The following is a 25,012-nucleotide window of genomic DNA, read 5'->3' as shown; positions in this document are numbered from 1 at the left end:
TTTAGTGTCACACCTCTAAAGTACCTCACCTTCTCCATGTCCAGGTAACTGTGGTAGGTGTAGTCCAGGTCATCTCTCGGCATCACCTCGTTCTGCATCTGGTTCTCGTTGAGAGGATCTGAGTTGCAGGAAGACGTCAACGAAAATGATTACAAGTGCTCGTGTAATTCCTTTATTATAATGTGTATTATTATTGGAATGATGTGGATTTTTATAATCATATTTTTATTCCGATTATGTACCGACATTAGAAGAAGGGGAAATATAATAAAGTTGCGTTAGTACTACATTTTGATGTGCAAGTTCCTGTTGCTCACCAGGCACAGGGCAGCCCAAGACCTCTATCCTCATGCATGCGGTACCGTTCCAGCTCTGAGGAAGGATGCGGATGTAACGCGCCACCACCGAATCCATGAACTGAGACATCACGGGGGTGTGTTTGTCAGAGTTCCCGAAAAAAAGCTGATGGAGAGAGAGAATGAGCTGTGATAATATCTCATTAATATTCAAGCGTGGCACGGTGGTGTAGTGGTTAGCACTGTCGCCTCACAGCAAGAAGGTCCTGGGTTCAAGCCCAGCGGCTGACGGAGGCCTTTCTGTGTGGAGCTTGTATGTTCTCCCCGTGTCTGTGTTGGTTTCCCCCACAGTCCAAAGACATGGTTAGATTAACGTGAGGCAGCCGTGGCCTGAGGTTGGGCTGAAGTGCCCTTGAGCGAAGCACCAAACCCACAACTGCTCCCCGGGTGCTATAGCATCGCTGCCCACTGCTCTGGGTGTGTGTGTGCATGTGTGTGTTCACTACTTCAGATGGGTTAAATGCTGGAGTGTACATGTGACAAAGGTTTCTTGGCTTGGCTTCTTCAACAAAATAAATTAATTTCCAGATCTCTTATAAACGTAAAATACAATAAAGTAGACAGTTTGGACATTTATGATGAACAGTAAAGAATGAATTATAATACTTTATAAATGCTTCCTAGAGTTTTAAAATGCTTATAGTGCATTGTCGCCAAATTATAAAAATTATATTTGTTTGTATCTGATTTGCACAGATCTGGCAACCTACCCATTCTGAGTACCCATCATGGAGCACAGTCCATTCTCGACTGTCATTACTGAAGGCCACGTAGTAGGTGGTGACATAATCGTTTCTGAAAGATCAAACAAGAATATGTTTAAACTCATCATTCTATGGTTTTTTTTTTAGTAAAATGTTTTAGAAAGCGTCTCACTCGAGGGGGTCGTCTCGGCCCTGCGTGATGACCCCGGTGAACTCCGTGAGCATGCGAGTGTCCAGTTCGATCCAGTGGTCTTTCTCCTCGGGGTTCGCGCACCAAGCTCCTCCGTTCAGATCATACTCATCTCCTGACGCCTAGAGAAGAAGTTCAGAGATGGAATAAAGGCTTTACAGCAACCTTGCACATAACTCTGAGATTAAGGAGCGTATCAGGGCAGGAAATGCAAAAAGGTTTACAGGCAGACTTCAGGAACATGATGAAGTATCTGATATATATATATATATATATCGTGTGTAATGTATTATAAAAATACTTATTTAAGAATTACATTATTTAATAAAATGTAGTAGTAGACTGAGGTACTACATCAACCTCCTCCTGGAACTACAGGGACTGGTCAGGATATTGTATTAGATGGTGTAAATCTTTCCAAGGTCACTAGATTCAAATATCTTGGCTCAACTGTAACATCAAATAATCGAATTGACACAGAACTCGAGATCCGCATGTCCCATGCATCTCGAGCATTTGGTAGGCTGAAGGAGAGGGTTTGGTATAATAAGGATTTAACTTTAAATACCAAATGTGCAGTGTACTGAGCCATCGTACTTTCCACTCTTCTCTATGGTGTGGAATCCTGGACAGTCTACAAAGCCTCAGCCCAAAAACTCCATGCATACATGATGCAACAGCTACGTCAAATCCTGGGCATAAAATGGTGGCATTATGTCTCGAACAGTACCATTCTCGAAAGGACCTCCCTGCCCAGCATGTATGACATTCTGATTAGTAGAAATCTTCGCTGGACTGGTCATGTTAACAGAATGCCCAACTACAGACTGCCAAAGCCCATCCTCCTCTCCCAACCGGAAGATGGTACCAGAGGAGTTGGTCGTCCCAAGCTCTGGTTCAAAGATACAGTAAAACCCAACTTGAAAGAAAGGAACATTTCCTCTTAACTTTTGGCAGCGACTGTCTAATCAAAGAACAACTTGGAGAGCGACGATTCAGAGGAAGATTTAGTCATCATCGGAATCAATGGACAGCACTACTACTACTACTATTACTACTATATATGTATTTCTAATAGCAAGGTATGAACGTGTGTGTGTGTGTGTGTGTGTACCTGGATGTTGAGGCGAGCTCTGTGAGCACCGTAGCGATGAAGATGCATGGAGGACGTTTGCAGCTGGTCAGCGTCAATGCGATGAGACTCCAGTCCCAGTGGAGGACATGCTGACATCAATCATAATCAAATGAATGATCAAGGAACATTTCAATACAAACATCATCTTTATGATTATTAAATAAAGTGAGCAGGACTGAGATCAAGACACTAAAGTTGCCTCTTGGATCTCCAACTCATTTTCTGCTCCTTAAATTTGTTTGGTGAACATGGTGTCTGTGAGAAATCGTCTCTAACAGATATTTCAGCGATCTACACCAAACCAACACCTTTTACTGAAGTATTAGAACATTAGTGTTTTGATATTCATTCAAATCTCTTCACTATAAAAACATTTACTTGAAAGTGCTTCAAATTCAGCGACGCGAGTTAGTGTTTTGTATTGTATTCATTCAAGGATTCTCTTCCATTTAATCATTTCCTGTAAAGCTTTTTCTTCATCATCGGTTTCTCTTTATGGAGTTAAAGTTCTCCTGAAGGTGCTTCTGTCTTGGCAGGGAAAATCCAACCAAGCAGCGGCATAAAGCCTGACTGGTCCATCATCGTGCGCTGAATCTGTTGTGCATCGAGATCCAGTAGTCTTTCAAATTGTGTCCACTTTGGAGATTTCGTGTCAAACAGCAGTTGTTTCCGTGGTTCATCGTTGCCCGTACGGCAGATGTGTGCAGTGCATCTTCGTTGCTGTCCAGAGCAGAATAGCTTCATGGGAAAAGTCTTCGTTTTCTCACACAGGCCAGCATTTGATATTTTAAAGCTGCAGTCTTGTTCTCCCTCAACATCTCCATCTTGGTTGTTCTTGTCAGGGGCATTTTTGCGCTTCAGTCCACCTTTTACCGTTTTATGAAGAAAGCCGTGCCACACCACTTCGGACACTTTACTCTCGTTGATGGATGGATGCGAGGGTCGGTGAGGATGTGTTTTAGCTCGTCCCGTTTCTGAAACACAGAAATGGTACCAAGGAATGCAGAGTCGTCATCAGAGTGCAGGGTATTTAAAGCTGCGGATGTTTTTGATTTTGTTCTCACCAAGGTGAATGAGACTGTCCTTACTTTTCACCTCCTCGTCCACGTTAAAGGCCGTCGTTTCCGTCTTAACAGAAGACATTTGCAATCCAAAGCAGGTGAAAGCGTTATCATAAAATTGAGTTTATCTGTAATTTATAAACGATTATTAGCTCATCTGTCCATCTGTCCATCCATCATCCACAACTCATCTCATCTCATTATCTGTAGCCGCTTTATCCTGTTCTACAGGGTCGCAGGCGAGCTGGATCCTATCCCAGCTGACTACGGGCGAAAGGCGGGGTTCACCCTGGACAAGTCGCCAGGTCATCACAGGGCTGACACATAGACACAGACAACCATTCACACTCACATTCACACCTACGCTCAATTTAGAGTCACCAGTTAACCTAACCTGCATGTCTTTGGACTGTGGGGGAAACCGGAGCACCCGGAGGAAACCCACGCGGACACGGGGAGAACATGCAAACTCCGCACAGAAAGGCCCTCGCCGGCCACGGGGCTCGAACCCGGACCTTCTTGCTGTGAGGCGACAGCGCTAACCACTACACCACCGTGCCGCCCCATCCACAACTCAGTTAAATCGTATCTCCTCCGTCAGTTCTTCACAGATTTCCGTTCTGATTTTGTTTGAAAGAACTCGTCACTCCGCACAAAACCTGGTCGTTGTTTTGTCAAATTTTTTGCTAGCAAGTTACTAATTAGGTCAAATTTATGAATTTTCCAGGCTTCTCACTAGAATTGTATTTCTTCTCATTTCTCAGCCGATTCCAGTTCAGACTGATGTTTTGGGTCGATCTTCTCTCGGGGAACAAAACTTGGTTGGTTGTTGATTTTTTTTTTTTCTGTTGTAAACAATTTGTAAGCCAGCTGTGCTGTGTAGCACTTGAAAAAAAAATTCTTTGTTTGTTTTTCCCAACTTTCACTTTGTTCATTTTTACGAGACTCTCATCTCCAAATCTTCCAGCTCATCTCTCTCATTCTGGAGCTTTTCCCAGATTTAAAGCTGAAAGTGGGGATTTAAGTGTGTGTTTGTGTATCAAATGCAGCCAGCTCTTAAACTTCTCTCTTTCTCTCCATCTGTCTCTCCTCTCTCTCTCCCTCTTACCCCGTCTCTCTTTCTCTCCCTCTTACCTCATCTGTCTCTCTCTCTCTTACCTCATCTGTCTCTCTCTCTCTCTCTCTCTCTCTCTCTCTCTCCCCTTTACCTCATCTGTCTGTCTGTCTGTCTGTCTCTTCCCCCTTACCTTATGTCTGTCTCTCTCCCTGTTACCTCATCTGTCTCTCTCTCCCTCTTACCTCATCTGTCTCTCTCTCCCCCTTACCTCATCTGTCTGTCTCTCTCCCCCTTACTTTATCTCTCTCTCTCTCTCCTCATCTGTTTCTTTCTCTCTCTCTCTCTCCCCTTACCTCATCTCTCTCTCCTCATCTGTTTCTTTCTCTCTCCCCCCCTTACCTCATCTCTCTCTCTCTTCCCCCTTACCTCATCTGTCTGTCTCTCTCTTCCCCCTTACCTCATCTGTCTGTCTCTAACGCATCGTCACGTTTCAGTTCTGTTTGATGTTTTGGTCGTGGTGGTGGTTTTGATGGCAGGACAGATGAGCTCCTCCACCCCTGACGTTCTGGTTTTACTTTTCAATCCTCGTCTCTGTTCTTTCTGAAGGTCACACGCTCAGGATGTTAAACACGTGCTGGATGTGACATGGCACACTGATCTTCCTCACAGTGTCCACACCGCGAACCACGTTTTCAAATAATTTCACTATTTTATTATTTTATGTAAATGCAGATGAAGATTTGTTGAAAATATGGAATAATGCCACTAACAACACAAATATACAGTGTCACTATTTATAATATATATAAATGAGATTATTTAACTTTTAGGTATTTATCTTTCTCAAGTTTGTGACAAGAAACTTTGACTTGTGTTATTACTGTATTATGGAGCGATCTCTCTCTCTCTCACACACACACACACTCTCTCTTTCCTGTCTTCCAACACGATTCTTTCCTTTCAATTCAGTCCACATTTTCATACACATCTGGATTGTGAACACTCAGGACTTCAGGAATGCTCTAATGTTCCCTTGAAAGGAAACAGCTGTAGGATTGGGACAAGGCCTTGGCAAGAATCCTGGCTGGATGATCAGCGTTGAAAACAAACAGCTTTGCTTCTTTTAAAAACACACAGTGCCGCCTTGCAGATGTTTCAGCACGGGCTCGATCCATCACGTGTGACTCAGAAAAGAGAACTCAGAGATTTGGAGCAGCAGAGAAGAGCTGCTTCACGCTGAGAGCTTCAACACGACGGCGAGGGCGATCAGGAGGACGCAGGGTTTAGATCACAGTACAGTACTGTCATAAAACCCAACTGTTTGGTTTGTAGCTCTGGCAGGGAACAGTGCTGTCTGATCAATCTAAACGTTGGAATGATAATTACACGCATTAATGTACAATAGTGTATAAGTACACACACTCACTGGCCACTTTATTAGGAACACCCATACACCCACCTCCTATTTTGTTTGATGCAGTTCTCTAATCAGCCGATCCCGTGACGCATCAAATCCCGCGGATACAAATCACGAGCTTCAGTTAATGTTCACAACGTTCAAGCATCAGAACGGGAAAAACTGTGATCTCACAGTGTGACTTTCTTTCGCTGCGGTATGGGTGTTGGTTTGAGTATTTCAGAAGCTGCTGATCTCCTGGGGTTTTCACACACAACAGTCTCTAGAGTTTACACAGAATGGGGCGGAAAACAAAAAACACTGAGTGAGCGAGCGAGCGACAGTTCTGTGGGTGGAAAAAACAAACACCTTGTTGTTCAGAGAGGGTCCGAGGGAAATGGACAGATTCAAGATGGTTCGAGCTTTTTTCTAGGAAGGATATTTATAGTAACTCATATAATCACTCTTTACAACCGTGATGAGCAGAAAAGCATCTCAGCATGCAACAGAAGAACACACTGGGTTCCACTCCTGCAGCCAAGAACAGGGATCTTACAATCAACAACACGTCCCTATTAAAGTGGCCGGTGAGTGTAGACTATACACTGTAATCCAGAGCAAAATGTATTGGGATTAATAATTTAGCTCAAACCCAAAACGTTAACAGAACATTAACAAAAATATTCAACAGCTTTGAAGGAATAAAGCGCTGTCTGTGGTGCGGTGACAGTCAAATAATTAACAGCTGTTCAATAAATAATCGATCAAAGTTGATTATTTTCCTAAAACATCACATCCCAAAGCGTTTGAGCAGCTCCAAACAGTCACCAAGGAAGACTAAGATGATCTTAGTCCGGGGGAAAAACTTCAAGTTTCATCGTCACCTCTTATGTTACAAAGCACTGACACTGGAGACTCCTTCCATAAACGCGACGCAAACACATTTCTCCTGACAGAAAACAACTTTTTCATCAGTAGAGCGTTTACTGTACACATCCCTATGAATGAGCTGTTACCATAGAAACCATAACGCATCGGTACAGTATTAATAAACCTGTGATTTGTAACTGTGCTTTTTTTAACCGGAGCCGCTGTTATAGAAAATCAATCATCACTTTCTGACCAATCACAATCCAGAACTCAGCGAAAATAGTACAAATTTCCTGAAATGATTTTACAGCATGCTTTGCTTTACGATCTCGTCAGCGATGGTTTCTTTATGACGTTGCTCGCAAAATGTTACCGATTTTTAGAAATCGACATTTAAATCCGAACCCTAACATTCAGAAAGGATTACAAAAGACAACTCGACCCGTGCATTATGGGTACTCACTTTTCGGCTCTCTGTAGATGCGTGGAGGTTTTTTGAGCCTGCGTTGTCTCTCCTCCTCTTCCTCCTCCTCCTCCCTTCTTCTCTCTGAACAGGTCAAAGGTCACAGTGAAAATATAAATCACCAAATTCTACAACTGGCACAATTACAAACAAATATTTTCTCAAACAGAAACGTGGGAATATTGTTTGGACTGGATTCTGTTTCCATTAGGAGTCTCTTTGGAATTTACAATAATATAATTACTAAAACACAGTGCATTCTTTACTCAAGCTATAGCGATTAGCTTCACTCCGGCGCTGAGCAGCGTGGTGTCGTCCAGCTCCGGTTCTGTTCCAGCGTTCATTAAGAACATGTGTGGATCTGACCACATGGTTCTCCAGCATGTGAAACTCTCCCCAAATATAAATATAAAACTCCCACCAGACCCCAGGACGTCTTCGTTTACTGCTCAGCTCGAATACGTTCACGTTTATTCGCTTAGTTCTGCATTCCTCATACACCGATATTTACAGTACGATCACACAGATCTCATGACAACAAGCTTCGTTTATCAACTTTATTCAGAAATCATTCGTAGGAGCGTTTACAGAAGAAATATGGTATTCTGGAAAAGACCGTATGTTCAGAAAAAAATATTTGCATCCTAATTGTGTTTTTTTTTTTAGCTTTGCCATCAGTACTTAAATTAAGAAAATAAATAATGTAAATATTTACAAGTAAATAAATTAAATTTACAAAAAATACATACATGGAATACCATAAAATTAATTTTTTTGTATTTAAATTTAAAAAAGCTATAAATAAATACAAATTTAAATAAAAAACACTATATATTATAAACAAAAGTAGTCTACCAACAACATAAGACACGACGTCAGTGTGTAGAAATTTATGTACAAGATGTTTAGACGAGCGCGAACCTCGACTGATCGGCTTTACATCAAATCCTTTGCAACAAGTTGCTGCACTTTTATATCCAGATTTTACGTCAAGTTTTAACTTCTGTAGCTCATATATTTTTAGTGGCACGTTTCACATGAACATTTAGTCGTTTCATACGAACATCAACTACAGAAATATTCAATCCGAAAACAGGAAACGCTACAGCGGGCAGAAGCGGAGGACTGGTGTGGTGTGTCAGAAGGTCCTGTTCTCCACACGCTCTGCACTGAGTGACGGATCTGGTGGGTTTCCCGCTGCAGTCAGCTGTAACGTCCCTCGTGTGCTGTGGAGCATCATCGTGTGAGACACTCCTATCTCCAGCATCGAGAGAGTGAGACAGACTTCTGGCGTGAACATTTTCATTTCGCCTCCCGTAACTCACATCTCCTTCGTTTGGCCTGTTCAGGTGCCGTTACTAAACATACCACTCAATAATATATTAGATTTTTATTTGGCATAAACACGAGTCGAAATGTCTTCCACTCGTAGCTCTGAGAGAGAATTTTTACGCCATTTAGTTTTCATTTCAGCGCTGTTAGCTTTTTTGCCTTTTATGGAGTTTTGTAGGCGGGACCAAATGCAAATCAGCTGTGCTGTGTAGCACTTGAAAAAAATATATTTGTCTTTGTTTGTTTTTCCCAACTTTCACTTTGTTCATTTTTACGAGACTCTCATCTCCAAATCTTCCAGCTCATCTCTCTCATTCTGGAGCTTTTCCCAAATTTAAAGCTGAAAGTGGGGATTTAAGTGTGTGTTTGTGTATCAAATGCAGCCAGCTCTTAAACTTCTCTCTTTCTCTCTCCTCCCCCATGTCTCTCCCTCCTTCTGTCCACCCCTCGGTCTCTCTCTCTCTCTCTCTCTCTTCTTCTGTCCACCCCTCCCCCTCTCTTACTTCTGCCGTGTTTCTCTCTTTCTCTCTCTCTCTCCCATGTCTGTCTTGTTTCTCTCTCCGCTCTGTCTGTCTCTCTGTCCCTGTCTGTCTGTCTGTTTCTCTCTCTCTCTCTCTCTCTCTCTCTCTCTCCCCCTCTTCATCCTGTCTGTCTGTCTCTCTCTCTTCCTCCATCTTTCTCTGTCCCTCTCTTCCCCCTGTCTGTCTCTCTCTCTCTCTCTTTTTGGCTTGTCTGTCTCCCTTTCTTTCTTCCTCCATCTCTGTCCCTCTCTCTCTCTCCCCATCTGTCTGTCTCTCTCCCTCCCTCTCTCTCTTTGCCCTCTCTGTCTCTCTCTCCATCTCTCTCTTCCCCTGTCTGTCTCTCCCTCCATCTCTCTCTCTTCCCTGTCTGTCTCTCTCCATCTCTCTCTCTCCACCCTGTCTGTCTGTCTCTCTCCCTCCCTCTCTCTCTTTGCCCTCTCTGTCTCTCTCTTCCCATCTGTCTCTCCCTCCATCTCTCTCTCTTCCCCGTCTGTCTCTCTCTCCATCCTGTCTGTCTGTCTCTCTCCCCCCTTCATCCTGTCTGTCTGTCTCTCTCTTTCTTTCTTCCTCCATCTTTCTCTGTCCCTCTCTCTCTTCCCCATCTGTCTGTCTGTGTGTCTGTCTCTCTCTCTCCACCTTGTCTGTCTGTCTGTCTGTCTCTCTCTTTTCGGCCTGTCTGTCTCTCTTTCTTTCTTCCTCCATCTCTGTCCCTCTCTCTCTCCCCATCTGTCTGTCTCTCTCCCTCCCTCTCTCTCTCTCTTTGCCCTCTCTGTCTCTCTCTCCATCTCTCTCTCTTCCCCTGTCTGTCTCTCCCTCCATCTCTCTCTCTTCCCCATCTGTCTCTCTGTCCCTCTCCCCCCTGTCTGTCTCTCTCTCCATCTCTCTCTCTTCCCCGTCTGTCTGTATCTCTCTCTCTCTCTCTTCCCCCTGTCTGTCTGTGAGTGTGTTACTCATTAAAATTCCTCCTCCGATTCCAACCTCATGCCCAGGGGGCGTTTCCTCACTTCATCTTTTTTATAATGAAACATAAACACTGTGATCAGTTCATCACGGTTTTGTTTAAAACTGCAGGAGGTTAAATCCAGTTCACTTCAGCGCTTATCTTTCCCTAACGATGTATACGTGCTGTTCCACAGACATCCTGCCTATCAGAATCCGGTTCACTTAAACCCCACCCCTCATCCCAGCATTCCAGATTCCACCAGCCTAAAAAAGGGCGTCCTAAAGGCGCCGATTCCGACATTCCCAAAGTCTGAGTGCACTAATAAAATGATTTTAATTTCATCAGTTATTAAATGTCAGTATATTTCCTCTCAGATGTTCTCAGAGCGAAGGAGGGAAGGAACAATGCGGGTCCTACAGCGTGCACTTGTGTTGTATGAGCTTTTAAAGCAAAGCTCCTGATTGGACAGCGGTGAAGTGTTTTGTGATGTCATAATTATCATTAACATCTGGAATGAAAAGGAAATTTCAACCGCCTAAAAAAAACAGAAAATTTGATGGTCATCATGGACCATAACTCAGTACTCAGTACGTAGTTAACGAGCGAGTCAGCAAGTTAGTTGTTCATACAAACCTGAAAGAAAGAAAGAACAGAGATCCGAAACTGTGTTTACGTCTCCAGATACAGTGTCCTGCAAAAGTATTCACCCCCTTGGTGTTTGTCCTGTTTTGTTGCGTTACAAGCTGGAATTAAAATGGATTTTTGGAGGGTTAGCACCGTTTGATTTACACAACATGCCGACCACTTTAAAGGTGCACATTGTTGTTTTATTGTGACACAAACAATAATTAAGATGAAAAAAACAGAAATCTGGAGTGTGCAGAGGTATTCATCCCCAAAGTCAATACTTTGTAGAGCCACCTTTTGCTGCAGTTACAGCTGCAAGTCTCTTGGGGTGTGTCTCTATTAGCTTAGCACATCTAGCCCCTGGGATTTTTGCCCATTCCTCAAGGCAAAACTGCTCCAACTCCTTCAAGTTAGATGGGTTGTGTTGGTGTACAGCAATCTTCAAGTTATGCCACAGAATCTCAATTGGATTGAGGTCTGGGCTTTGACTAGGCCATTCCAAGACATTTAAATGTTTCCCTTTAAACCACTCCAGTGTAGCTTTAGCAGTATGTTTAGGGTCATTGTCCTGCTGGAACGTGAACCTTCGTCCCAGTCTCAAACCTCTGGCCAACTCAAACAGGTTTTCCTCCAGAATTGCCCTGTATTTAGTGCCATCCATCTTTCCTTCAGTCCTGACCAGCTTTCCTGTCCCTGCAGATGAAAAACATCCCCACAGCATGATGCTGCCACCACCATGCTTCACTGTAGGAATGGTGTTCTCAGGGTGTTGGGTTTGTGCCACACATGGCATTTCCCATGATGGCCAAAAAGATCAATTTTAGTCTCATTTGACCAGAGAATCTTCTTCCATGTGTTTGGGGAGTCTGCCACATGCTGTTGGGCAAACTCCAAATATGTTTTTTTAAGCAATGGCTTTTTTTCTGGCCACTCTTCCATAAAGCCCCACCCACTCTGTGGAGTGTACGGCTTAAAATGGTCCTATGGACAGATACTCTCATCTCCGCTGTGGACCTTTGCAGCTCCTTCAGTGTTATCTTTGGTGTCTTTGTTGCATCTCTGATTAATGCCCTCCTTGCCCATTCTGTGAGTTTTGGTGGGCAGGGTCTTCTTTTGTCAGGTTTGTAGTGGTGCCATATTCTTTCCATTTTGCTATAATAATAATAATAATAATAATAATAAAGTTAAATTTATATAGCGCCTTTCAAAAAACCCAAGGACGCTTTACAATTATAGACAAGCAAAGAAAAAAATAACTAAATAAAAAATTAATAATAAATAAATAAATAAATAAAAAAAAAGTAAAAAGTCCACCAAGTAGGGGTCAGGATGTAATTCCCGTGGTGTAGCAGCCACAGTCCCACCAAAAGGCGCACGAAAACAAGTCCCACATCGCCAGCACCGCCGCCATGACGCCGTCAACAACATCGCTCGAACATCATGCCATGGATCCACAAAGTGAGCAGAGAAGCTCCGCCACGCAGACCACTGGTGTGTCCCAAACCACCTGCACAGCCGCTGCGACGCCACCGAGCAACATCGCTCGGAACATCACGCCAAGCGTTAAAGCGCAGAGCGCTGGACAACCACAGTGTAAAATGAGCAACGAGCTCACTGCAGTCCATAGCTGGGAGCGCAGGCATTGCCCACGGCGAACCAAGGCCTGGAGGGAACCGACGCCCAAAACTACTGTAGGTCCAGAGCTACACCACAACCGGCGGACAAAACACTCAAACATCAAACTACACAAACACACAGAAAAAAAAAGAAATAAAATAAAAAAGCTCTGGTGAGAAGCGGCAGCCAGAACGCGCACGACGTACTCTCAACCGGAAACGGAAACGAAAAAAAAAAGGATTTTGTGGATAATGGATTTAATGGAGCTCCGTGGGATATTCAAAGTTTGGGATATGTTTTATAACCCAACCCTGATCTATACTTCTCCACAACTTTGACCTGTTTGGAGGCTCCTTGGTTTTCATGTTGCTTGCTTAGTAGTGCTGCAGAGTCAGGGTCCTTCCAGAACAGGGTGATTTATACAGACATCATGTGACAGATCATGTGACACTTTGATTGCACACAGGTGGATCTTCATCAACTAATTATGTGACTTATGGAGTGAATTGGTTGGATCAGTTCTTATTTAGGGGTTTCATATCCATCCATGGATAGATGGATGGATATGAAAGGTGGTGAATACTTATGCACACTCCAGATTTCTGGGGGGGGGGTTCATCTTAATTATTGTTTGTGTCACAATAAAATGACAATTTGCACCTTTAAAGTGGTCGGCATGTTGTGTAAATCAAATGGTGTTAACCCTCCCAAAAATCCATTTTAATTCCAGCTTGTAATGCGACAAAACAGGACAAACACCAAGGGGGGGTGAATACTTTTCCAAGACACCGTAAGTGTAAATGTTTGTTTCCTCACACAATCACACCAAAAAACAATGTCACCTTTTTAAAATGAATTTCTAACTTATTTTAAATGGTTGCGTTTGTAGTAGAGGTAGAGAAACGTGACGGCCGTACCTCTCTCCTCCATCTCCTTCCACTCTCTCTCCCTCTCTCTCTCTAGTCTCTCCTGCTCATCGTCTTTTTTCTTCTCTGGAAAACAAAAAAACAAAGACATTGCACACCAACAGGATGTCTGTCAAACCCAAATTTAAGGTAAAAAAATAAAAAAAACAAAAGCAAGAAAAGGTCAATTCAAGTTCAAGTCCCTGGTGAACAGAAGAGACGACTCTCAACCGTATTAATAAGCTGCACTCCTGTACTCGCCAAGACGCCATTCGCTTTGTGGAACGAAAAGGAAAAATACACAAAGCTGTCCTTTTGTGACATCATGTCAGGACAGTGAGTTTGAGAAGTATTTGATGTCATGTCAAGAAACTTTTTCATCTATTTTCAGTATTCCTCGGCTCAAAGAACCACTCGAGAACCACTAAGCTCCACCCAGTTCAAGCTCTGTAAAGCGTGAAAAACATGTTTTCTTCATAAAAATTTTGGCTCAAAGCAGGTTTTGCTGATGGAGATCCTACAGGCATTGTGAAGTTGTCCAACAAATATCCGTTTGGCAGTAAGCGTCCGAAAAGCCTCAGTGTAGAACATTCCTTCTTGTTACGGAAAAAAAAAACCTTTTCAGCTGCTTTTATTTTTCAGGTTTTTACACATTTCCTATTCTAACACAAACACATTACACTTCTTCTTACAATTTAGGTATCGAGTCTATCGATAGCTGTTCTGAAGGTGGGTTTTACCACCAGGAATGAGACTAAACATGATTCAGAGGGGGAAAAAAAAAACTATTCTAGATTCTCATCTCATTATCTGTAGCCGCTTTATCCTGTTCTACAGGGTCGCAGGCGAGCTGGAGCCTATCCCAGCTGAATACGGGCGAAAGGCAGGGTACACCCTGGACAAGTCGCCAGGTCATCACAGGGCTGACACATAGACACAGACAACCATTCACACTCACATTCACACCTACGCTCAATTTAGAGTCACCAGTTAACCTAACCTGCATGTCTTTGGACTGTGAGGGAAACTGGAGCACCCGGAGGAAACCCACACGGACACGGGGAGAACATGCAAACTCCGCACAGAAAGGCCCTCGCCGGCCACGGGGCTCAAACCCAGGACCTTCTTGCTGTGAGGCGACAGCGCTAACCACTATACCACCGTGCCGCCCTATTCTAGATTCTACCATCCAAAAAAGTAAGCAAGCAACCATGATGGTCAAGAGCAATCATGATCAGGCCGTCTTTTGAGTACTTATTATCAATTAGTCATTGTTAGGGGTCCAAGCACTTGGTGCTGGAATGTAAAATAAATTGTGCTAAAGTCATAGAGAATAAAACTTGGCACTGTAGAGAAGCGTTTGGTGTCAAGAAGTGTTTTCATCTTTTTCAGCATTACTCAGCTCGAAGAACCACTCAGGAGCTACTAAGCTCCACCCACTTCAAATTGTGTAATATGTTTGCTTCACAAATATTGGCTCAAAGCCGGTTTTCCTGACAAAGATCCTACAGGCATTGTGAAGTTATCCAACAAATATCCATTTGGCAGCAAGCGTCCGAAAAGCCTCAGCGTAGAACATTCCTTCTTGTTTTGATTCGAAGTAACAACAGGACTGAATATTGCAGCTCCCGCTGATGTAAAAACAGGAAGGATAAATTATAGACCTGACGAATTCTAGTGTTCTCTAATTCAATCCATAAATCTCACGCTTTCATGACACGGTTGCTTTGGATCTACCGGTATAGTATACAAGTCTGTTTGCAAAGAAAGATCACAAAGTGTTTGTTTGCTTGATGGTTTTTTTACCGTATTCATAGTCGTACTCCTCATACCACTTGTTTTCGTATGTCGGGACTGTGGGCTCTTCTGAAACAAGATAAAAATAAAGATCAGAGTTCATGTTTCCTTTTCATTTATCCCTCGAGTGTATTTAGAAGAAAATGAGAAAGTAATCTTTTTAGATTTTACTTTGTTAGATGTCTGTGCTACTGATCTCTGTGCCAACACCACCAGGCTTCTCCCCCCCTCCCCCCTTTCCATTTTATGTACTGTATAAAAACAAGCTCTTCTGACTTGGGTATTAAGTTTATGAGGTGCGTAAAGTCACTCTTTATAAAGCCGGATACTAAAACGCAGTCGGGGAATCTTCAACTCAATAAAAAGCCTGCTTAAATTGGGATTTTTCCCATTTCCACTCACCACTAACGTAGACTTTTATGCTGCTGCTTTGTTCTGAATTAGGGATGGGACCATATACCATACACTGAATTATACTACAATACTTTACAAGTTGTAAGCAGATACCACAGTACACTGAAACTATTTTACCCCTATTCTCAATAAAAGGTCGTATATTTCTTTCCCAAGCTCACCCGTAATAGAGTAACTCCAGTCGTGTTCAGTCGGACTGATCTCCTTACCGTCTGGGAATGGTATGTTTTCTGGCACTTCAACTGTTAGTAAAGAAAGCAAAATTTGCATTAATAAAGCATCAAAATCATTTGTCCTTGATTAAATATTACCCAGAGAGTGACTTTATACTTCCCACTCAAGGAAATGATATTTAATTACAAGTAAAATTATATTATGTAAAATATTTAAAGTCTTTGAAATGCTTCATGTTCATGTTAATAAAGTCCAAAGATTAGGATTTCTAGTTGTATACTCAATCCCAACTGATTCCCCCAATACATGTCCCAGTTTAAGGACTCTATACTGTAGGGTTTTTTTTTTTTTTTTTTACATTTTTAGAGCTCTGACTCTTGGTTAGTTCATGTAGGCCATCATTTATGGTTAGTTCCAGTCCTTAGGGCTCTCATTCGTGGTTGCTCCCAATCCTTAGAGATTTGAATCGTGGTTATTCCAGAGCTTTAGTGATCCGACTCTTGGGAGTTCCAATATTTAGGGAACTGCTGTATGGTTGGTCCCAGTCTTTACAAAACCCTGAGCTGGGATTATTTCTGTTTTTCCACCATGATAGATTCTACCATCCAAAAAAAGTAAAAACCAAACATGTTACTTGAGAGTAATCATGATCAATACTTCTTTTGACTAAAAAAAAAAATCCCTCGAGAAAAGCTTTAAATTCCTATCACTGCCCCCTGGTTGGTGACAATCTTTAAGAATCTGATGCTTGGTTAGTCCCAGTCTTTAGGGATCTGACGCTTGGTTAGTCCCAGTCTTTAGGGATCTGACTCTTGGTTAGTGCCAGTCCTTAGGGATCTGATGCTTGGTTAGTGCCAGTCTTTAGGGATCTGACTCTTGGGGAGTCCCAGTCTTTAGGGATCTGACTCTTGGTTAGTGCCAGTCTTTAGGGATCTGACTCTTGGTTAGTGCCAGTCTTTAGGGATCTGACACTTGGTTAGTGCCAGTCTTTAGGGATCTGACGCTTGGTTAGTGCCAGTCTTTAGGGATCTGACGCTTGGTTAGTGCCAGTCTTTAGGGATCTGACTCTTGGTTAGTGCCAGTCTTTAGGGATCTGACACTTGGTTAGTGCCAGTCTTTAGGGATCTGACGCTTGGTTAGTGCCAGTCTTTAGGGATCTGACTCTTGGTTAGTGCCAGTCTTTAGGGATCTGACTCTTGGGGAGTCCCAGTCTTTAGGGATCTGACTCTTGGTTGGTCCCAGTTATGAAGGCTCGAACTCCTTGATAGTTTTGGTCTCTATCTGCAGGGCACCGAATTCTGTCTAATTCCAGTTTTGAGTCATCATTAATCACATTTTTAGGTTTTTAAAAGTTTGGTTAGTCCCAATTTTCAGGCTCTGACTCATGGTTACTATTCATCTTTAGAGTGATGAGTCTTGATAATTCCTTGTCTTTAGAGCTCTGACTCAGAGTTAGTCACAGTCTTTGGGGATTTGATCATCCTTGAGTCTTAAGTTTTGGGTAGTCCAATTCTTGAGGTTGATAACTGCTGGTTAGCCCTATTCTTTAGTGTTATGATTCTTGAATAGTCTCAGTATTAGGGATCTAATAATTGGTCCCACTTTTTTAGGGCTCTGACTCTTGGTTACTTCTAGTCTTTAGGATTCTGTGTTGTGTTAATTTCAATTCTTGGTGTGTCCCAGTGTTTAGGGCTCAATCTTTTAGTTTGGCCCAGCCTTTAGTGCTCTGACATTTGGTTGGTCCTATTCCTTATGGCTTTGGCTCCTAGTCAGGTCACATACAGTCGGAGGAAAATGTTTGTACACCCTTTGGAATTTTTTACATTTCTGCCTAAATTGGTCATAAAACATCATCTGAACTCTCCAGCAATCTTAAGAATGAACAAACAGTGTCTGCTTGAACTAAAACCACCCAAACATTTGCGTTTTATCATATTTTTATTGACCATAAGATGGAATTATTCACAGGATAGGGAGGCATAAGTAAGTACACCCTTTGATTTAGTAGCTGGTTGACCCTCCTCTGGCTGCAATAACTTCAAACAGACGTTTCCTGTAGTTGCAGACTAGACAGGCACAACGATCAGAAGAAATCTTGCACCATTCCTCTTTGCAAAACTGTTGCAATTCAGCAAGATTCCTGGGATGCCTGGAATGAATGGCTTTCTTGAGGTCATGCCACAGCATCTCGATTGGATTGAGGTCGGGACTTTGACTGGGCCATTCCAGAACGTGAATTTTGTTCTTCTGAAACCATTCTAATGTCGACCTGCTTCTGTGTTTAGGGTCATTGTCCTGTTGCAGGACCCATCCTCTCTTGAGTTTCAACTTTTTGACAGATTGCCTCAGGTTTTTCTGCAAAATATCTTGATATAATTGAGAATTCATTTTCCCATTGATTATAGCCAGTTGTCCAGGCCCAGAGGCAGCAAAGCACCCCCACACCATGATGCTACCGCCATCATACTTGACAGTGGGGATGAGGTTTTGCTGATGGTGTGCTGTACCGACTTTCCTCCACACATGATGTGGTGTGTTACCCCCAAACAATTCAACTTTGGTTTCATCAGACCACAATATGTTTTTCCAATGGCGCTGAGGAGCATCCAAATGCTTTTTCGTGAACTCCAAACGAGCAGAAATGTTCTTTCTGGACAGCAGTGGCTTCCTCCATGGCCTTCTCCCATGAATCCCATTCTTGTTCAGTGTCTTTCTTATAGTAGATGTGTCCACAAAGATGTCTGCATGTTTCAGTGATTTCCTCAAGTCTTCAGCGGACACTCTTGGATTCTTTTTTACCTCATTGATGATGACTCGCAGTGCCTTTGGAGTGATCTTCGCAGGGCAGCCACTCCTTGGCAGAGTAATAACCGTTCCAAATTGTCTCCATTTATACACAATTTTTCTAATTGTAGACACATGAACACCAAGGGTCTTAGAGATGGTTTTGTAACCCTTTTTAGCTTTATACAAATCAATTATTTTGTGTCTTAAGTCTTCAGACAGCTCCTTTGAGCGAGGCATGATGCACAGAACATGCCTCTCATCAAAACACACCTTTTAACTGGTTTTCCAGTGGGGTGGGTAGCTTATGACACACCTCAGTGATTGGACATCAGGTTGGCTCACACCTGAGTCAAATTGTTTAATCATCTAATTAGTCTAATTAGCTCTTGGATGAGCCTTAGCTAAGGGTGTACTTACTTATGCCTCCCTATCCTGTCAATATTTCCATCTTATGGCCAATAAAAATATGATAACATGTAATTGTTTGAGTGGTTTTAGTTCAAGCAGACACTGTTTGTTCATTCTTAAAATTGCTGGAGAGTTCAGGCGCTGTTTTATGACCAATTTAGGCAGAAATGTAAAAAATTCCAAAGGGTGTACAAACATTTTCCTCCGACTGTAGGCTCTAATTCTTGTGGAGATCCTATTGTTGCTAATCTTAGGAATCCTGACTCATAGTTGGTCTCAACCTTTGGGTCTCTGGCTCTTGATTTTTCACAGTCTTTAAAGCTCTGACTTTTGGTTATAAAAAAAAGGATATAATTCTTAGTTAGTTACAGTATTTGGAGCTCTGTTTCTTTAATTGCAACTCTTGACTATTTAAATGTAGGATCAGTAAACATCTGAATATTGTTAATTATTGCCAGTTAAATAAAGCAAACCCTCAAGTGTACACTCACATGTCGAGTCCCAGTAATCATCATCATCATCTTTGTCTTTGCCACTGATCACTGGGACTGTGGGTTCAGGATCATCAAACTTCCAGTAGTCATCATCTTTTACAGAAGTAAGGAGAAGATGGAGTTAAATAAAGTAAAACTTTATACTGCTGTGATTCTCTTCAGACATTGGACAGATCGTACCAGGGTCAGTGTACGGCTGTGAATAGTCATCTGTGGGGAAGTGTTCGAGATCGTCTGTAGGCTCCTGCGTCGGGGGGTCAGGGGGTACTGTAGTAGTTTCCGCCGTCAAATATTCTGTAAAAACCAAGCACTTTTGCCATTTAATATAATTTGTAAGCTCATGGTGAAATAAGTGTTCAATAATAAGTATACCCTGTTCCTGATAGTATTTATCCAGAATAATGCATAGGAATGGCAATACTGCAGTTACAAATACTCTAACTTTAAAAAATCAATTATTATAGTGACGTACTTCAAATTATATTGCTATAAAAATGTGTTTCATGTCTAATTACTGTTTTAATGATATGTTTTTGCATTAGTTTAAAAATATAATCAGGTCTCTAACCTTCATCCCAGTAATCATCTGGAAACGGATCCACAAACTCATTGTAATCGATTACGGTGGTGGGCTGCTCGGTGGTGGGCGGCTCGGTGGTGGGTGGCTCCGTGGTGGGCGGCTCCGTGGTGGTCGTAGTTGGAGGTAAAGTGGTGGTGGTGACCATTTTATTCTTCTTGTCTTTCTTCTTCTTATCTTTCTTCTCAGTTTTGGGCTTCTTAGTGGTTTTCGGACGCTTGGGTTTCTTTGTGGGTTTGGGTAATTTCTGTCTTTTCTCTCGTTCCTCCTTCTTCGCTCTTCTCCGGGCTCGTTTCACTGGATGGAGGGATGGGCAGAGAAAGAGAGTGGAGAGAAAGTGAGAAAAAAAATGAGACCGAGACAGACAGACAATATGGACAGAAGACAGCTGGTCAGATAGTTAGACAGATATACAGAAAAATGCATACAGACAGATGGATAGATAGAATGACAGAGATGTAGACAAAGATAGAGAGACAGTGAGATAAAAATATAAAATATAGGCAGATATCAAGAATGAAAGTATGGTAAACAGAAAGATAGACAGAAAAATAGATCAATATACAGAGAGGCAATCATCGTCGGCTGTCCATCGCTAGCAATGATGACTCCTTCATTAGGATGCGCAGAAACGCAGATGGGCCGCAAGGCCCGCACCAGAGCGACAGAATCGCCCACACCAGCAGCACAAACGGCCCAGCTGAGCCGCCATGGAATGTCTGGCCTTGTGAGCTCTCATATACTATTCTCCTTTCCTAATGAAGTCCCTTGCACAGTAAGGTAAGACAAATGATGTCGTGCCCCCATCGTGTTGTCTTTCTGGACCTCCAGACCCGATGCCAAGTAGTCCGCAAAAGTGCCACAGACCTGACAGTGTGGAAGTTTCTCTGTGGTGACAACTGACTTGCCATCCATTGGCCATTTGAGTGGCTCTTCCGCATGCCATCTGGTGGTGTGCCATTGACCCTGTTGGGTTCATCTGCCATATGGCACTGAAAAGCGCCCTGCTGCCAGCACCTTATTGGTGATGTACTATTTAACCCATAGCTGGAACCCAGGCAGGTGCTACCACTCCGGGTCAGAGCGGACCTGGGAGCGATGGTGATTAAGGGGTAACTCCACTTTCCCCAATACTCAAGTCCTCCCAGACCTGAGACTCACCACCGGTTGCAGTTTAAAGTCATATTCAGGACTAACAGAGAGACAATAAGGTCAATCTCTCAATAAAAGTTCTTATTATTAATATCTCAGGAAAATAGTTTTGCATAATTTTGTCTTTATCTGGCAACATCACACTTCCACAAATTTAATACAAGCTCTTCTGACGTAGTGTCGCTGTTCCTGAATGGAGTTTCAGGTTTTGTAAGTAAACTATGAATCTGTTTGCATTGACTCCGCCCCAAAATTGTCTATTCATTAAGACTAAAGACATACTATTTTGCATATGTGAAAGATGCAAATTTTCCAGTTGTTATCGAGTTTGCAGACATGCAAATCTTTCAATATGGATGGATGGAATATAATAGATACATGGAGTCAAATATAAGATACAGATACCGTTCCTTGATGTGACCCGGATACCGATGTGTATGAGGTCATGTACAGTTAATAACCATCTGTTGTTTTTAGTCACACTTCAGAAGATTCACTCCACAGACTCACTCCTACCGATATCATCAGGGTGAGCTCTTCTGCAAACACACTACATGAGATAAAAAATACTGAGTGTCTGAACCCTGACGTATGTTCCATTACTTGACCCTACAGTCAAACACTCCTTCCTGTTAATCTCACTGTCTGATTATTTACAGTCAGCCCGGGACCTGCTGCTCAATCCCACGAGATCACTTACAGCACGATGATTTCAACAGAAAGAAGCCAAACATCCTGCGACTACGTACGAGTCAGAAAAACTGGGTCACATTTTCACGACTGGAAAAAGAAAATGCTGTATAATTCCTTCATCAGTCTGCTGAGCGAATCGAACCAGAGCGAGCAAAAACAATCAGAAAACCAGAGTGGGGTTCAGTCCCGGGAACACACTCAGCATTAAACGTTCATTAATACATTTTAAAACTTTATTTAATGCCATCCTACAGCTGCCAACTTTCCTTGATGTTCCTTGACGTTCCCCAGCCCTCAGGCTTTCATAAAAAAGTTCTGGAGTCTTGCACTGGGGTTTTGGTACCAGCTAAACAATTTAAAAAAAAAAAAACCTCAGACGTGACTCAATATCAGAGATGCACACATCCCCAAATCCCAATATTCAGCATGGGGTGTGAAAATATTTACACAGCTTTGAGATTCTTTCACTGCAGGTCAAAAACGAAAATAAGAAAAGATGAAATCTCGTCATTAAAAATGAAACATTTACACTTTTTCTCTGACCACAGTGAGTTAAATGATATCTTCGGAAATGAGCGTGTGATTATTGAAATGACACAAATCTGGTTGTGATTAGTCTGTGGCGCTCAGAGCGTCTAGTACACTTTTCTGGCCACAAGCTTCAGAATCTTGTTTGGCTACTTCTGTGTACACACACACGCACACGTCTATGTCAGGTGGACAAACTTTTGAACATCTTGGGAAGTTATGGGATGAAATCTGCAATCGTTTGCTCACAATGCTCACAATATCAGCGTTTATTTGATGGTAGCCACGCCCTTCTGCTCCATCAGAGTGCTCAGATTTCTTCCTTTCGGCTGAATTTGGAGCAACAGTTGCTTAGAGACACGACTATAAAGGTTACACTCATAACATATTAAGAACATTGTTATAACACTGTACAGCACCGCGTTAGAGTGTGTTGGGATGCACTTACACGTGACCTCCAGGTTGAGCTGAGCTTGCGCTGTGGTGTGTGCGGTTTCAGCCACACACGTGTACACGCCGGCGTCCTCCACCCGAGCCGAGATGATGACGAGCGAGCTGGTCGACTCGTCATGCCTTTGTGCTTTGATGTTCCTGTCGTTTTCTGAGACGCTCCCTCCATCGGGGCCGATCCAGACGATGCTCTGAGCTCCCCCCATCGCTGAAAACGTGAACAGGTTTTTTTTTTTTTAAAACTGTGAAAACATTAAAATGTTTTAATTTAAGTGTGAAAGTGTGATGAGAAACAGCATCACCTCTGCACAGGACACGCTTCCTCTGTTCTGCCTGGATCTGGACATGTGAGGGTATTACCATGACCTGTAGAGGGCCTACACACACACACACCTTTATTAGGATCAGCACAAACACTAAACATACTGATCATCTGCCTGAGTCCCTATGAATGAGCTGTTACCATCCATCCATCTCATTATCTGTAGCTGCTTTATCCTGTTCTACAGGGTCGCAGGCGAGCTGGAGCCTATCCCAGCTGACTACTGGCGAAAGGCGGGGTACACCCTGGACAAGTCGCCAGGTCATCACAGGGCTGACACATACGCTACGTTCACACTGCAAGGCTTAATGCTCAATTCCGATTTTTTTGTGAAATCCGATTTTTTTTGTGAGGTCGTTCACATTAACAAATATATGCGACTTGTATATGATCCTCAGTATGAACGAAAAGCGACCTAAAAGTGTTCCGCATGCGCAGTGCAGGATACGACGACGTCACACGCAGTGAGCATGGCCAGTGTTTACGGAAGTAAAACCGCCCGGTTGCGGTATGACCCATCCAATCTAGCTTGAATAGCTGCATCCCCCCAAATGGAAATCAGCTCCCTAACCTCTGCGTCCTTCCATTGAGAAGATTCAGAACCTTCACAGCCCGAAGCGTCCCTCGCATTGATGTCATGCGCAGGGGCGCAGATACGTTTTTTGAACTGGGGGGGACAAAAAACTGGGGGGGGTACAAAGCTGCCAGCAAACCAACCCCAATATGCCTGTCAAACTTGTTGTTAGTAACCATAGCAACCAAGCTCGAGCGCGCAACCTGTGCAGTCTGCGCAGCTCAACCAACCGAATATCAGTCTTTGTTTTGTTTTATGTGAGTTATTGCAACTATGTATACACTGCTGTGCACCTCAATAAACCGAATGGTAATTAGTCTTTTGATTTTTCCGTGAGGTTTGCCTTATGCAAAGAAAGACAGCATAGACGTTTTTTCCTCCCTATAAGTGGGGGGGACCGAACGAGGTGAATTTAAATATGACTTGTCCCACCCTCTATCTGCGCCCGTGATTATGCGCCATGTTGTTGTAACTTTTTTGAGAGACCCGCCGCCTACTTCAGCGCAGAATAGTGACGTTTGTGGCTTGTTGATGACGTGTAAGTCGGATGAATGTGACCTGGCGGTTCAGACTGAAGTCGCATATGAAAAGAGCGGATAGGAATCGGAATTAGCACCACATATCCAAACGGCCTGGGTCGGATTTGAAAAAAATCGATCTGTCTCGTTCATATTGTCAATAAAAGATCGGATACGGGTCACATATGGGCGAAAAGATCGGATTTGAGTCACTTCAGCCTGCAGTGTGAATGTAGCCATAGACACAGACAACCATTCACACTCACATTCACACCTACGCTCAATTTAGAGTCACCAGTTAACCTAACCTGCATGTCTTTGGACTGTGGGGGAAACCGGAGCACCCGGAGGAAACCCATGCGGACACGGGGAGAACATGCAAACTCCACACAGAAAGGCCCTCGCCGGCCACGGGGCTCGAACCTGGACCTTCTTGCTGTGAGGCGACAGCGCTAACCACTACACCACCATGACCTTAGAAATGATAATTTGTTCATAAATGAGGGCATTAATATAAACCCACACTGCTGTTATAGAGAATTAGCACCTTTTGACCAATCAGAATGCAGAATTCTGGTCTCTCACACACACACAGTGGTTTTCTGTACGCCTCAGACCCAGACACTCTGGCACTCAATGCTCATCCTGTTCTGTCTCACAGAGAAAGTTTGAAGATTCCAGTTAAACTTCCTCCCCACTGCTGTCTCACACACACACACACACACACACACGGTCATCAGGAGTTGTGTGTTGGAGTGGAACAGTGGGAAAAAAAATCTCTTTATTACTTTCTTACTAAATATTTTTTTACCATTTATTATTTTATTTATTTAGTATTATTTACTTATTTGAAACTAATTTTTTTAATGATCACATTACCTGATTTTTTTAAAAAGAATATTGTTTTTAAAAGGAGGGACTTTAAAGGAACAGTCTACCGTATTTCC

The 25,012-nt window shown here is 42.8% G+C and overlaps 1 protein-coding gene across 2 annotated transcripts in view; it reads right to left on the bottom strand.

Annotated features, from left to right (window-relative positions):
* aebp1b (AE binding protein 1b) overlaps positions 1-25,012 on the bottom strand; it is a 42,754-nt gene that overhangs the window by 4,138 nt on the left and 13,604 nt on the right. Inside the window, exons 2-15 of one of the 2 annotated variants that reach the window (XM_060931110.1) lie at positions 22,954-23,028; positions 22,650-22,859; positions 19,820-20,125; positions 19,432-19,545; positions 19,249-19,344; positions 15,550-15,630; positions 14,984-15,043; positions 13,190-13,264; positions 7,233-7,316; positions 2,365-2,474; positions 1,233-1,372; positions 1,067-1,151; positions 318-462; positions 30-118 (exon numbers count right to left, since the gene is read on the bottom strand). In XM_060931110.1, the coding sequence (XP_060787093.1) occupies positions 30-118; positions 318-462; positions 1,067-1,151; positions 1,233-1,372; positions 2,365-2,474; positions 7,233-7,316; positions 13,190-13,264; positions 14,984-15,043; positions 15,550-15,630; positions 19,249-19,344; positions 19,432-19,545; positions 19,820-20,125; positions 22,650-22,859; positions 22,954-23,028 (1,670 nt within the window). The remainder of the gene's footprint in view (positions 1-29; positions 119-317; positions 463-1,066; positions 1,152-1,232; positions 1,373-2,364; positions 2,475-7,232; positions 7,317-13,189; positions 13,265-14,983; positions 15,044-15,549; positions 15,631-19,248; positions 19,345-19,431; positions 19,546-19,819; positions 20,126-22,649; positions 22,860-22,953; positions 23,029-25,012) is intronic. The other variant, XM_060931111.1, reaches the window with a different exon arrangement.

The sequence above is a fragment of the Neoarius graeffei genome, chromosome 10 (genome assembly GCF_027579695.1).
Source record: "Neoarius graeffei isolate fNeoGra1 chromosome 10, fNeoGra1.pri, whole genome shotgun sequence".
Lineage (NCBI taxonomy): Eukaryota > Metazoa > Chordata > Actinopteri > Siluriformes > Ariidae > Neoarius > Neoarius graeffei.
Note: the sequence above shows the minus strand (reverse complement) of the source record. Positions and strands in the feature narration are given on the sequence as shown.